The 12,810-nt window shown below is 49.1% G+C and overlaps 1 protein-coding gene across 1 annotated transcript in view; it reads left to right on the top strand.

Moving 5' to 3' along the window:
- LOC135318457 (tropomyosin-1, isoforms 33/34-like) overlaps window positions 1–12,810 on the top strand; it is a 59,491-nt gene that overhangs the window by 38,220 nt on the left and 8,461 nt on the right. Inside the window, exons 7-20 of the mRNA XM_064477379.1 lie at window positions 39–116; window positions 205–312; window positions 1,978–2,050; window positions 4,127–4,265; window positions 5,645–5,743; window positions 6,430–6,490; window positions 6,601–6,636; window positions 6,712–6,824; window positions 6,942–7,036; window positions 8,223–8,293; window positions 8,654–8,807; window positions 9,753–9,811; window positions 10,682–10,814; window positions 11,101–11,174. Of these exons, the coding sequence (XP_064333449.1) occupies window positions 39–116; window positions 205–312; window positions 1,978–2,050; window positions 4,127–4,265; window positions 5,645–5,743; window positions 6,430–6,490; window positions 6,601–6,636; window positions 6,712–6,824; window positions 6,942–7,036; window positions 8,223–8,293; window positions 8,654–8,807; window positions 9,753–9,811; window positions 10,682–10,814; window positions 11,101–11,174 (1,293 nt within the window). The remainder of the gene's footprint in view (window positions 1–38; window positions 117–204; window positions 313–1,977; window positions 2,051–4,126; window positions 4,266–5,644; window positions 5,744–6,429; window positions 6,491–6,600; window positions 6,637–6,711; window positions 6,825–6,941; window positions 7,037–8,222; window positions 8,294–8,653; window positions 8,808–9,752; window positions 9,812–10,681; window positions 10,815–11,100; window positions 11,175–12,810) is intronic.

The following is a 12,810-nucleotide window of genomic DNA, read 5'->3' as shown; positions in this document are numbered from 1 at the left end:
ATTTGTAATTCTGTTTCCTTCATTACATCTTTGCATAGACCAACAATGCAGTGAAATGCTTAGAGGAGACCATCAGGCAAAAGAAGATGCTCTCTGAGGAAGCACTGAAGTTTAAGGTACGAACCCCTTCTCTCGTTAGGTTACATTCTGAAAACAGAAATGAAAGTAATGAGTAATTGTTACTAATTCAATGTTTCCTTGAAGGAGAACTTGAAAACAATTGAGAGGGTGAATGAACATTTGAATGACGTTCAGATTGCTCGAGCTAAGCTGCAGGCAGTGAGGGACCAGAACACCAAGAGTCCACACTTGGTAAGAGCTGCCACATTGACCATAGCCGAGCTTCTGAGGCTTTTTGTGCCCTGGGCGAGCTGCACGCTCCCGCTTCTCCTGCTTTTGGCCACAGCAGAGTGTGAGAGCCCAGGAGCGGAACCTCTCTGTGAACAATGACCCAGAATTTTATGGACTAAAACCTTCGTGACTTTTCCTATTTCAGAGACTAGGAAATATGTCTTATTTTCACAACCTAGAGAGTTTTCTCACCACTCACACTGCCCTCCAAGATACACAGAAGATGCCAGGAAATACCTGAGAGGTGAAGGAAGTTACTAGAGTAGGTGCACAGCTCCTTGCCCTGTTGATGTTAAACAGAGAACTTTCCATGTGAATTTGGGTAAACTTTGTTTATATTTTACCAGGGACACTCATTTGTGAGCTCTTTGACATGAGCAGTTTCCCACCCTTGCTTCCCCCTGTCGTCCAGTCGTGCCCTCCATTGTCCAGTGAAGAGGAAGCCTATGGAGGCGAGGAAATATCTGCGCCTGGAGGTCTCTTTTTTCCGCATTTCTTTATGGGCTTGACATTTGTCCTGGGCTCAACCTGGATCAGCTGCCATCACAGGAAACTTAGGGGTAGTTGTGGATACTGGCTGAGAAGGGACAGGATTCCAAAAGGGTTGAAGAGAAGCAACTGCCCATCAGAACAATCCAAGACTTTCTGGAAGAGATTGGCAGGCTGGCAGTGGAAGAGGACCAGCTGAAGAAGGAAATGCAAGACGCAGGGGGTCAGAACGAGCTGCTAGGACGCCCAGTGCTAAACTTGAAGGAAGAGGCACTGTCTGCTGTAAACTCTAAAATAGAGCACTGTCTTCAGCCCCAAACCAAAATTCAGGGAAAGTCCCAGATGCTTTCAAGCATGTGTAAGGGAACGTATAACACTTGCTTTCCTTTCTTTATAAAATGTGTATGTTCAGAATCATTTCACTGCCTTAATATCTTCTGGAGAGAATGCTCACCAAAGTTTTTGGACATGCACCAGGGCTAATATATTTATTTTCCATTGTTTGTTTTGCAGTTAACAAAATACTTTGTTTTGGGGGGAAAAAAAGTTACACTTTTTCAGCATATCACCCTGAGTTTTCATTGAAATCTTAGTACATACTTTATTTGTGTCCTGTGTGAAGATACTGGAAAAAGGAACATCTCCAGAGAACTTGAAAGGTGCTGTTTCAATGAACACTTCAGGAATTTGAGGTAAATGCCTCCAGTTGCAGCAGGATTTCCACTGTACACATTAGCTTTCACAAGGAACAACAATCTCATGTTTTAGAAGATTAAATGTTGATATCTACTCAAATTATTTTTCTTGGGAATTTAGTCATCAATGAGAATGTTTTAGGTTGAAATTGCCCTTAATAAATCTCACGTCTGTGAAGCCACAGTGAAATCTGAAGAAATGCATGTGCAGGAGGACGCTCAGCTCAGCAGCAAGAAGAGAGTAAGGAATGTTACTCAGCCCCAGAGATGCTTAGCTCAGAGAACCGAGCATCGGTGTGTCAGAGTTTAATTGTGCTGTAACGCACGGAAAGCAGATGGCCCGTCTTAGCTGATTCCAAGCGTACGATTCCTCTCGTGTTAAGTATGTGCACTTTGCTGTGGATCAGTACTTCTTGAATGTCTTCTCATATCTATCTTACAGCCAGGTGTTTCGAAGACCAGATCTGAGGGTGCGATGCAGCGAGCTGTGACAACTGGAGACTGCAGCCTGGAAGGTATGTTGCTTGTTGGGAAGAAAACCTTACATACAGGCTTCCTGGGAGATGTTGTGGCTTCAGTTCTAGATCCCTAGAATAAAATAAATATAATTAAGAGAGTCAAATAATTTGTTTTTTTTTTTTTTTTTTGGTTTTCCAGTGCAAATAACAGTTAAGTTTACACTATACTATAGTCTATTAAGTGAGCAATACCACTGTGTCTAAAAACCCCAATGTTCATAAGTTAATGAAAATACTCTTTATTACTAAAAACTGCTAGCCATCATTGGAGCCTTTAGTGAGGTGTAATCTTTTTGTTGGTGGATGGTCTTTTTTTTTTTTAACTTTCTTTTTATTGAGTTACAGTCGTTTTGGTGGATGGTTTTGAATTAATGTTGGTGGCTGCTGACTGGTCATTGTGGCAGTTGCTGAAGATCGGTGTGGCTTTTGCAATTTCTTAACATAAGACCACAGTGAAGTTTGTGACAGGATTCTCTCTTCCTTTCAGGAACAAGTCCTCTGTCGCAGGCAGTTTGACACATTTTACACACAGTAGAACTTCTTTCCAAATTGGAGTCAGTCCTCTCAAACCCTGCGGTAATTTATCAGCTAAGTTCATACGCTCTTCTAAGTCCTTTGTTATTTCAACCTACTTCACAGCATCTTCACCAGTAGATTCCATCTCAAGAAACCAATTTCTTTGCTTGTCCATAAGAAGCAGCTCCTCATTCATGCAGATTTTATCATGAGGTTGCAGCCAATCACTCATATCTTCAGGCTCCACTTGTAACTCTAGTTCTGCTATTTTCAGCACATCTGCAGCTCCTTCCTGCACTGAAGTCTTGAGCCCCTCAAAGTCATACATCAGGATTGGAATCAATTCCTTCCAAACCCCAGTTCATGTTGCTATTTTGACTTCTTCCCGTGAATCACGAATGTTCTTAATGGCATGTAAAATGGTGAATCCTTCCCAGAAAGTTTTCCATTCATTTGCCCAGACTCATCAGTGGTGTCACTGTCTATGGCAGCTAAAGCCTTCCAAAATGTATTTCTTAAATAATAAGACTTGAAAGTCATAATTACTCCTGATCGATGGGCTGCAGAATAGATGTCGTGTTAAGCATGGAAACAGCATTCATCTCATGCATCTCCATCAGAGCTCCTGGATGACTTGTGCATTGTCCATGAGCAGTAATATTTTGAAAAATTTTTTTTGTGTTTTGTTTTGTTTTCTGAGCAGTAGGTCTCAACAATGGGCTAAAATATTCATGTTGTAAATAGATGTGCTGTCATTCAGGCTTTGTTCTATTTATAGAGCACAGAGTAGATTTCACTTGATTCTCATGGGACATAGGATTTTCATAATGTTAAATGAATATTGGCTTCGTTAGCCGCTAACGGGAAAGTCAGCCTGTCCATTGAAGCCTTGATGCCAGGCGCTGACTTCTCTCCAGCTGTGATGGTGCTGGGTGGCCTCCCCTTGCAGTTCTCTGCATTGAAAATCTGTTGTTTAGTGCAGCCACCTTCATTAGCTGTCTTAGCTTCATCTCCTGGAGCACTTGCAGCAGCCTCTGGGTCAGCTCTTCCCGCCTTACCTTGCACAGGAATGCAGTGGAGATGGAATCTTGCCTTAAACTTCATGGGCCAACCCCTGCTGGCTTCACACTTTTCTTCTGAAGCCTCTTCACCTCTCTCAGGGTTTATAGAATTGCTGAGAATTAGGGACTTCCGCTGGATTAGGCTTTGCCTTAAAGGAATGTCATGCCTGTTGTAATTAAAATGATAAAAAACGAAATATTTCAGGAACTACCAAAATGTGACACAGAGATAAGAAATGAGCAAATGCTGCCAGAAAAAAATGTCACCAATGGAATTGCTGTACTCAGGGTTGTTACAAATCTTCAATTGTTTAAAAATATGCATTACCAGGGAGGGCAATAAAATGAAACATGCCTGTAATAGCAATGAATTTGCACTGGGAAGGTAAAAAGGGGATTCCTGCCTTCAGAATTCTCTCCTTTCTCCACTCCCCAGCACAGCCAAGCTCTTGAGTGCACATGTGCACACACAAAGCCAGTTGTTTTATGTTTATAGAGGGTAAAAAGAAAATGCAAGACCACCATGCTGCATCGGGATCTCCGAAAGAACGTGAGGAAGACGGTTTCCAAAGGCAGGTGAAGAAAGTACGCGTCCTTGATGAAATCAGTGGACAGAGAACTATGGACACTGAAGGGTAAGACGTTCCCGTGTTAATTATGACAATGTGTGAATGAATGTGTGGAGTTATGTGGATATTGTAATATGTTTCAGAATACTTACCACCATATTTTCGTTACCATATTCAATCAGTACAGATGTGCATTTATTTTTCAACCTTGATTTCTGTAATCTGCTGCTTCTGTTCATTCTAACTGGTTACCAGAGTCTTGTTTGTATTTAGTTTGAGATTTTAGCGGGTTCTTGGACCAGATTTAGTCGCTTCATTATCTGGATCCCCCTAGGTCCATTTTTATTGTCCTTAGGTTTCAACCACATCAAAGTGTCATGACCTACCATGTGTCTATCATTTTTAATAAACTCTAGACATTGGGTAGAAAATAGAGAAAATTTGAGGCCTCGTGTGAGGTTAACTTGCTGCAGAGAAGGTGGGCATTACAGCGCTGGCAGGTGGTCAGGGCGCCAGCAGCGCTACATCCTGTTAACCCGGTTAGCAGCTGAGATCAGTCAGTGCAGCCAGCCCTCGTGAGGCCCGTGTGTCTCCTGTCCACCTTTGTTTCTGGCATGTAGCTCTCACGGATCCCAGCTAAGTCCTGCGGGTCTTTCTAGGGATCACCTTCGCTGACGGACCATGAGCTCCAGCTGCCTGACTGCGGTGCCCGTGCGTAGGGGGCACTGGCTGCCAGGCTGCTCTGCATCTCAGTGGTTTCCTCTGCAGTTACCGGGTGACCCCCGGGGAAGGTGGGCCCAGTCCTGGGCTTTCTTCTTCTCCATCTTGGCCTCATGTCCCTTTCTGGATTGTTAGCAATCTGGTACATTTGATCATGGATTTCATAATTTGTCCAGAGTTTCCTGTCATTCTCAGGGAGAGGTCATGGACATCACACCCATTAACCTGCTTTCAAAAACAAACGTTTCCTTATATTTCCTAAAGGATCAGGTTTTGCTCCAGGTTTTGACTGACATCTGGGCTCTCTGTGGGAGAAATCAAGCAAGTCATGAGCGCTTGCTTTACCCTAATGTGTTTGGTTGTGGTGACTTGGTCAGACCCTGATTCCCACGTTGAAACACAGTGAGCTCGCGCTGTCCCAGGCACAGGAGCCTGAGCCTGGTGGGGGGGGCGCAGAGCACACCTCACGTGGGCTTTTCCTGTGTGTTTACTTTATGCACAAATGAGTAGGGGTGGGGACGCTGAAGGGAAGCCCAGATACCAAACACTTGCCAGAGGCCTGAGTGTACTTTTTTTCATATTTATTAGTGGGGGTACTTTAATTCTTTCCTGTGTGTTTATCAGCCTGAGCATTTATGGGGAAGGGCGAAAGGAACATGGAATTCTTCCCTTCCAGTTTCTGGGAGGGAAACTGGCAGAATTTCAGAGTTTCTTTCCCATCTCAGGAAGGTGGACATGAACGGATGTGGGCTGGTGGGAAAGCAGCAGCTGTTGGCAGCAAAGGAGAAGGCAGAATTGGCTGAAGAGGAGAGAAGATGGTACAAGTGAGTTCAGCTCCTCCGCACATGCGGCTTTGAAAACACCTGTTGGATTTTTTGAAAACTTTTCTAAAATATTTAGACACAGTATCATAAACCGACCCACACAAAAGACATTTGTATACGTGGCTTCACACAGGAGGAAAAGTGTTAAGTTTTACACATGTTAAGTTAAACGTTTAACTTTAAAAAGTATTAAGTTACTAAGAATTTCCTGGTCCCCAGTGCTGGCCAGACTGAGAGGAGAGACGGTTCACAGAGATGTTTCTGAAGGTGCTATAAACCGTTGTCACCCTGAGGATAGCAGTTTAGTGTAGCGTCAGTCGGACCAACACACATTCCCGTGCTGCTGGGGAGACCCAGGGGTAAGAAGTAGGGTCAGGATGTAAGGAAAGGAAGAATCAAGCTCTGTGATGAAAGACGCTCAGCACAGGACACGTGAGGGAAATGCTGAGAACGGGAGGGGGAGTTGTGTCGGTGCAGAACCGGGCAGGCGTTCAGTAACAGTGACGGGAGGAGTGGCTGCAGTGACAGCTTTGCACCTGCCGTGCTTCTGCAGCCGTGTGCAGTGTGTCTTGAGCGGTGAGATGATGTGTGTGAGTGTGCAGTGCAGATAACCTGGACTGGGGCAGCTTATTTAACAGCATACCCAGCATTGTGTCTTCTCTGATGCAACAATTTGTAACTCATAGGATAAGACTTGAAGAATGTCACGGGCAAATGCGGGAAGCAGAGATCACTTGGAGACACCAGGTAACCTGCCTTCCTCCTGACACAGAGTCCTCAGCACCTGATGCAGACAGTTATTGTGGCCCTGAGAACCCCTTACCATGGGGTGTTTCTTGATGTGTTGACTTTTTCAGGTCACTCTTGCCGAGAAGAAGGCCCAAGACAGCTCGGTAAGAATTTGTTTCCTTCCTTACCTTTGTGCACAGTCGGCCACAACTGAACGTGGATGTGTTTTTCTCCCACAGCTCAGGGCTCAGGAGCTGGAGAGGGAAATCTCTGAATTGAGAAGGGAAAACTCTGAGCTGAGAAGGGAAAACTCCTCTGAGCTGAGAAGGGAAGTTGCCCACCTGAAACAGAGGTACAGAATTTTGACACATTTTTACGGGTGTTTTGAGATTTTTAAGGACTGGTTGTTTTGTGCCTAGTAGAGGAATTGGTGGTGTAATTTGTATTGAAGCCATTCTTTATCTTTAAGATTGGATGCAATCTGCGGATGGAGGCAGGCAGAGGAATACATGAGGCAGGAGCCCACCCCAGGAGGACCGTACAGGCTGCACCCTCCCCTGAGAGGTAAGGAGCGCACTGTGAAGTGCGGCAGCTCCATTTCTGCAGCAGGAGCCGCCCAGTGGGCTGCTTGTCCCCATGGGTAGTTGTCGGGTTTCCTGGACACCACACCACACACTCACTGTGGGGAACAGGTTCACAGCTGGGTGACAAGATGCTGTTTTCTTTACATGCCACCAGCCAGCAGGGCTCTGTCCCCTGTGAGCGGTGGAGCTCACGCCCCTCCAGGGACTGCGGGCCACCCCCAAGTCTCTTGGATGCCTGGCGTGGCTGGCATGGCTGGTTTCTGTGCACTAGAAGACATAAGTGTCAGCCCTCTCTTCCCGCCTGGACACGGTTTTGAAGGCTGAATTTTCTTCTCATTTCAGGAAAATAACATGGATGACGTTTTAGAATGAAGGCAGTATGTCATAACGAGAAAAACATTTTTCTTCATTTGCCTTGGTGGATAAATATTCTATTCAAGATCTGCTTTAAGGCAGCAGGCATTTCTTCACTAATTTTGCAGGTCCCTTCGTTCTTATAAAAAAGCTTGCACAGTGACCTAGAGTAGCCAGGTAGTAAGTGACATGACTACGTAGCCTCCCTCTCCCAGAGTTAACGTGTAACTCTAAAGTCTCCCACCAGCTACTCCATGTAACTCACCATTCTTTTGCCGATTATTACAACATGAGTCATTGAGGCCACTTCTTTCATAAATGTTTACGTGACATCTGGTCACTTATACAAGACATGCGCTGTCAGAGAGCAGGCTTTTAACAGTTTACCAACAGGCTGAGGAGGAAGAGGTGGAGCTCACAGTCAGGGGTTGTTGATACTCTTCCTACGAAAGACCCTTCTTACTTTAATGTATAATCTGCATACAGACTGATTTGCCCTGAAGTGTGCTGTGAGTCCCGAGTGTCAGTGTTGGTTGCCAGGGATCTGAGCCTTGAGACCCCATCCAGGGTGATTAGCTATGAAAACACCTGAATCAAGGCCCTGTGGTGTCCTCGTCATGGGACAGGGGTCCAGTCTCCCCTCGTCCTCGTGGTCAACTGAGGTGTGAGGGAGACCTGCGGCCTCTGTGAAGAGCCCGGGGCACGGGCGGGAGTGAGAGCTCCTGGAGGAGGGCACGGAGGGCTCGGCTCGTGCTTCCCCCGCACGGCAACTTCAGATAGAATCCGCCTTCAGCGCTGCTCTCCCTTTACAGCTTCAGGGCCGGGTGGCACCCCTGTTAGGAATGGCACCGCCTTTCCGGCAAAGGAGGCAGAGGAAACCAAAGTAAGTAACTTTACTCAGTTGTATTCCAGTGGTCATTTTGTATTGAATAATCTCTGGAACTAGCATTTTCCTTTTGAACAAACCATTCCTGGCTTTGCCTGTGGATTGGGAATTAGGGGATAAGTATGCCCAGGCATCACAGTGAAGTTTGCTGACACTATTTTATCCCCAAAGCCTCCTGAGCAGCCCAGGCTGCAGGCAGGCCCAGGGCTGAAGGAGTGGATGCAGCGTAGCTGCCAATTGGGCACCCAGTACAGGGGAGGGTGCACGGTGCCGAAGACTGCTGCGTTGGGTTTCGGCTCCTGTCGGTGTTGGCGCTTTTGTCTGTCATCCAACCCAGCCCTCCCTTCTGTCCCGCAGGTCACCCCGTGGGCCGGAGGGCCCCAACCTTTCCTAGAACCAGCCTGCGTGGCCTGTCCCGGGTGCGGCCCGTCGTCGCCCAGCTGGACACCTGCACCTGGTCCCCCTTGGTGCCCTGTGCAACCTCGCCCCCCACCGCCAGCTGCTCCGCTCGGTAAGAGGAAAGCATAGTCCTCTGTTTCTTCCTTGAGTCACTGCAGAAGAAGGGCAGATCGCTCTCCGGGGCTTCCCGGTGCACGGGCGGCCCTGACTGGGCTCACGGCCGTGTCCCTCTGGTCCCTTAGCAGACGCACTTGATGGACCGCGTCTTCCCCGTCCTGCCCTGGGGAGGGAGGTGTCTGTTGTAGAGGGAAAGAGGGTCCTCTGACGGAGGGCAGGCGTGTCGGTTCTGCACACGGGCCTTCAACAGACACCACGTCCCGGGCTCCCTGGAGGACAAGCCCGCCCCTGTCACTGTCTGCAGCGAGGGTAGCCCTGACCTTCCACAGCCGATGATCGGTTATGGAAGAAACACCCGAACCCAGGGCCTGTGGTCTCTTCAGTCAAGGGTCCTGAGACCTGTCTCCTCCCACTCGGTCTGATGTGAGACTTAGTGTGATACGGGGAAGAAGGCCTCAAAGATCTTTTGCGCTTCAGCAAACTAAGATGTTTTGTAAGGCAGTGAACCGTGAAAGACTGTTTTGTATTTAATTTTATCTGTGCCGAGAAGCTAGTTGACTCGGGGAAGGACATAGGTTAGTGGTAAATAGAATGCTTGCTTAGCATGCCGAATTCCGTGTGCTCATTCCCGGTACCTCCATTTAAAAACAGAAGAAAAGAAAAAACCAAAACAAGAGCAAACTTCAAATGTTAGAAATACATAGTGCGCAAACCCAACTTCCACATCCATTCTTTTTATGTGTTTTCCTCTTACTGCTTGGTTTGAAATATATCCCAACCGTGACTTAAGCCTTTTTTTTCAGAAAATGCTCTAACTCTTTGAAAGTCTCTTCTGCCACTTTTGTTTTGACACATGCACGAACGGAGATAGACGCACATGGTGGTTTTAATTTACATTCGTGAATATTCTCATTAATGTACCTGTAACTACATTTTACAGATGGTGTGTCAGTGCAGCACTTTCCAGAAGAGAGAGGAAGAGAATCTTGCTGGGATGAGGTACTGTCTCTTGTTGTTCATGTCCTTGCGTGGCTATATAAGTACCAGGGGATTCTGAGACATAAGCCGGGGGTTGGTGTGAGTGTGCATTTTCACGTTTGCACCTGCTGATGAGAATTTCTGACTTAGGTTTTGAACTTACAATTTAGGATGTGATTCTGTGCTTAATGCCGTAGGACTGGATAATGCACTTGTGTTCATTTTCCAGACTCACCTAGTGAAACCAGTGTCTGTATGGGCATTCTTTTTTTCAGGGTCTTTCCCTTACAGTTCATTAGAGGATATTGAAAAGAAATTCATCCCTGGGAAAGTTAGGTGTATCTTGGAGTTGGTTCTTGTTTTAGCCGTCCTCACTTGAAATTAATTAAGTGACGTTTCATTTTCAAGGCAGCATGTTTTGTCTTCCCATTCCACCGCCAGTAACAGTGGTCTAGTTTCCTTAATGCCTTACGCTGTTTCCCACCTGCTCCTTTTACTCAGGCTGCCCTTCCCCAAAGCCCCTCCACATCCCCTCTCTGCGCTGGCTCTCTCTTTTACGAAACAGTGCGGTCTTCCCAGCGTTCCCTGAGCTGTCCACGTGCAGCGGACTCTCCTGTCCTTTGTGGCGTTACTGTACCCGTTCACCTCAGTTGCAGAGCTGTTGAAACTTTTCTGTGCTGACTTGTTTTCATGGATCCTGTGCCTCTGGCAGAACAGAGAGGAGAATCTGCCTTTTATTTGTACCGCCAGCTTCTCCCAGGATAGGGCTTATGTTCTGATAGCTTCGGTAAATAACTCTTGTCTACCTGACTGACTGACTGACTGACCAAGCGTATGCACATGATGGTTCCTGAAGTTCGGTTCTTGTTTTACCTTGTTTTGTGTTCCTAGGAAGGGGCGGCTGAGCCCGAAATCAGAAAACCGGAATACGCTAGCGGGGCTGTAGGAATGGCTCCGCAGGAGCTGACAGATCGTAACACACTGACCTCAGATGGTGGAGCACACGGAGCTCATTATACACTGGGTAAGTTAGTGAACGTGGATGGCATTTCTTGTCCTCTGTGCCTGGAAACTAGTGTGCTCTGGGGGGAAGGGTGTATGTAGCTCAGCAGTAGAGAGAATACGGGCTTAGCATGCAGGAGTTCCTGGGGTCAGTATCCAGTTCCTCCAAGAAACGAGTGTGATACGGGGAAGGGAGGAAGGAAGGAAGGAAGGAAGGAAGGAAGGAAGGAAGGCGCAAAGGTTTTGTTTCGCTTCAGCAGTGTCTTCGCAGGAAAGCCTAATCCTCCATCCTTTTCTGTGGTTTTTAGCCGACGTGGGACCTGGCCCGGCTCCGGTGTGGCCCGGCAGCGCCCGCCCACCTGCGGCGGCCCCGGAGGCCCAGGTAAGTGGCGTGGTCATGCTCTGTTGGACCTCGTCCTGGGAAAGGTGATCTTCCCGTTCTCCCGGCAGCCGTTCCTGGCCTCGTCTGCAGTTTGTGTGTCCTGTGACGGGTCTGGCGTGGCGTGTCGCTGCCTTTTTCAGACTCAAAACTCTTGCCCAGGAGCCAGTGGGCTGCTTCTCCCGGGAGCCCGTCGCCTTGGCTGGTGCCTGCAGGAGCCATGAGGGAGTGCTTAGGAGCCGGGGCCCGCAGACTTTGACTGTGGGTTTCTCGAAACAGCGTGAGGAGGGTGAGCCCTCGCTCCACACTGACTTCTCCTGGCTCGGCTGACTCCTTCCTGACCTCCTGCACCTGGGGTTGCTCCTGGGTCACTGAGACGGATTTCTGTGTCGTCGTTCTTTTGACTGGTTTCCCGGCTCAGGCCAGGTGATTCTCCTGTTTAGAATGTCCATTCAGATCCTGGTAACTGGAAAAGGGGCAAAGCCCTCCCTCCAGCTTTGTACGGTGTGCTTTGTGCAACTTTGAGTCTTCCTGGGTGTGGTAAACGTCACAGCCCGTCACTGTCTTTTCTCGGGAGGTAAGTGTGTCTTGGCCACTGCCTCCAGTTGTACTCTGGGCAGAGAAGCCTGGCTCTCGGAGATGGTGCGCTTGTAGTAGGGAATAGAGGCTGGAAGGGAAAGAGCCCGCCGTGGAAATGCCTCCTTCCCTGCGGGGGAATTCCGATGCGCACCAGAGTGCGTACGTTGTGTTTGTCCCCCACCCTGCGCCGGGTCGGGCCTGCCCTGGAAGCTGTCAGAGCTGCTCGTCGGTCTCATGGCACACCGTGGGGTCTTGCGCACGAGCTGGTACAGTCCGTTTGGTGTCAGATGTGGGGTTGAGACTCCCCACGTCACTCTCCTCCCGTAGCACGCAGGTAGGGTGCGTTCCGTAGCGAACGTGAAATCCAGACGTCCCTGAGGATAGGGATGATTGTAGCGGAGCCTGACTCCCTTCTGAGGACAGCCTTGTCCCCTCAGGAGCCCTTGGCCAGCTCCGCCGCAGGACTCCGGGATGCCCAGCTCCCCAGGGCTCTTTGCGCCCAGGGGCAGCCCCTGCGGGGCGGAGGAGGGCCCTTTGTGAGGAGGGGGCAGCGAGGGCCCGGTAGGGTCCTGCAGGCGGAGCCCTGCAGGCAGAGCCCTGCAGGCAGAGCGGCGACCCAGGTGCGGCTCTGCTTGCTCGTGTGGAGAATGAGCTCTTCACGTCCGTCCCGTCTCCGTGTTCCTGGTCCGCGCCGGGCAAGCTTGCGTGGAGCTGGGGAAGGTGGCGGGGAGGGCCGTCCCGCCCGCCCAGAGCAGAGCGGCTGGCTGTTGGGAAGGCGCTAGTTTGCCCGTGTGCTGGAAGCTCTGTGTGCAGCCTCTCGGGCAGGAGGACCCTTGGCTTCCTCCACTTGGAGACAGCGGCGGCGACGTGCGGCGTCAGCGTCGTGTCCCTGTGTCCTCGTGTGCGGCCCAGGCTGCAGGCAGGCCCCAGAGGGCTGGGCGGAGCGTGTGGCGCAGTGCTGCTCTCTGGGCACCCGGTGGAGGGGAGGGCGCCCGGTGCCGACCGCTGCTGCGTTGGTTTTCGGCTCTTGCCGGTGTTGGCGCTTTTGTATGTCATCCAA

The sequence above is a fragment of the Camelus dromedarius genome, chromosome 22, assembly GCF_036321535.1.
Source record: "Camelus dromedarius isolate mCamDro1 chromosome 22, mCamDro1.pat, whole genome shotgun sequence".
Lineage (NCBI taxonomy): Eukaryota > Metazoa > Chordata > Mammalia > Artiodactyla > Camelidae > Camelus > Camelus dromedarius.
The sequence above is the reverse complement of the archived record's forward strand: the minus strand, read 5'-3'. Positions and strand labels throughout refer to the sequence as shown.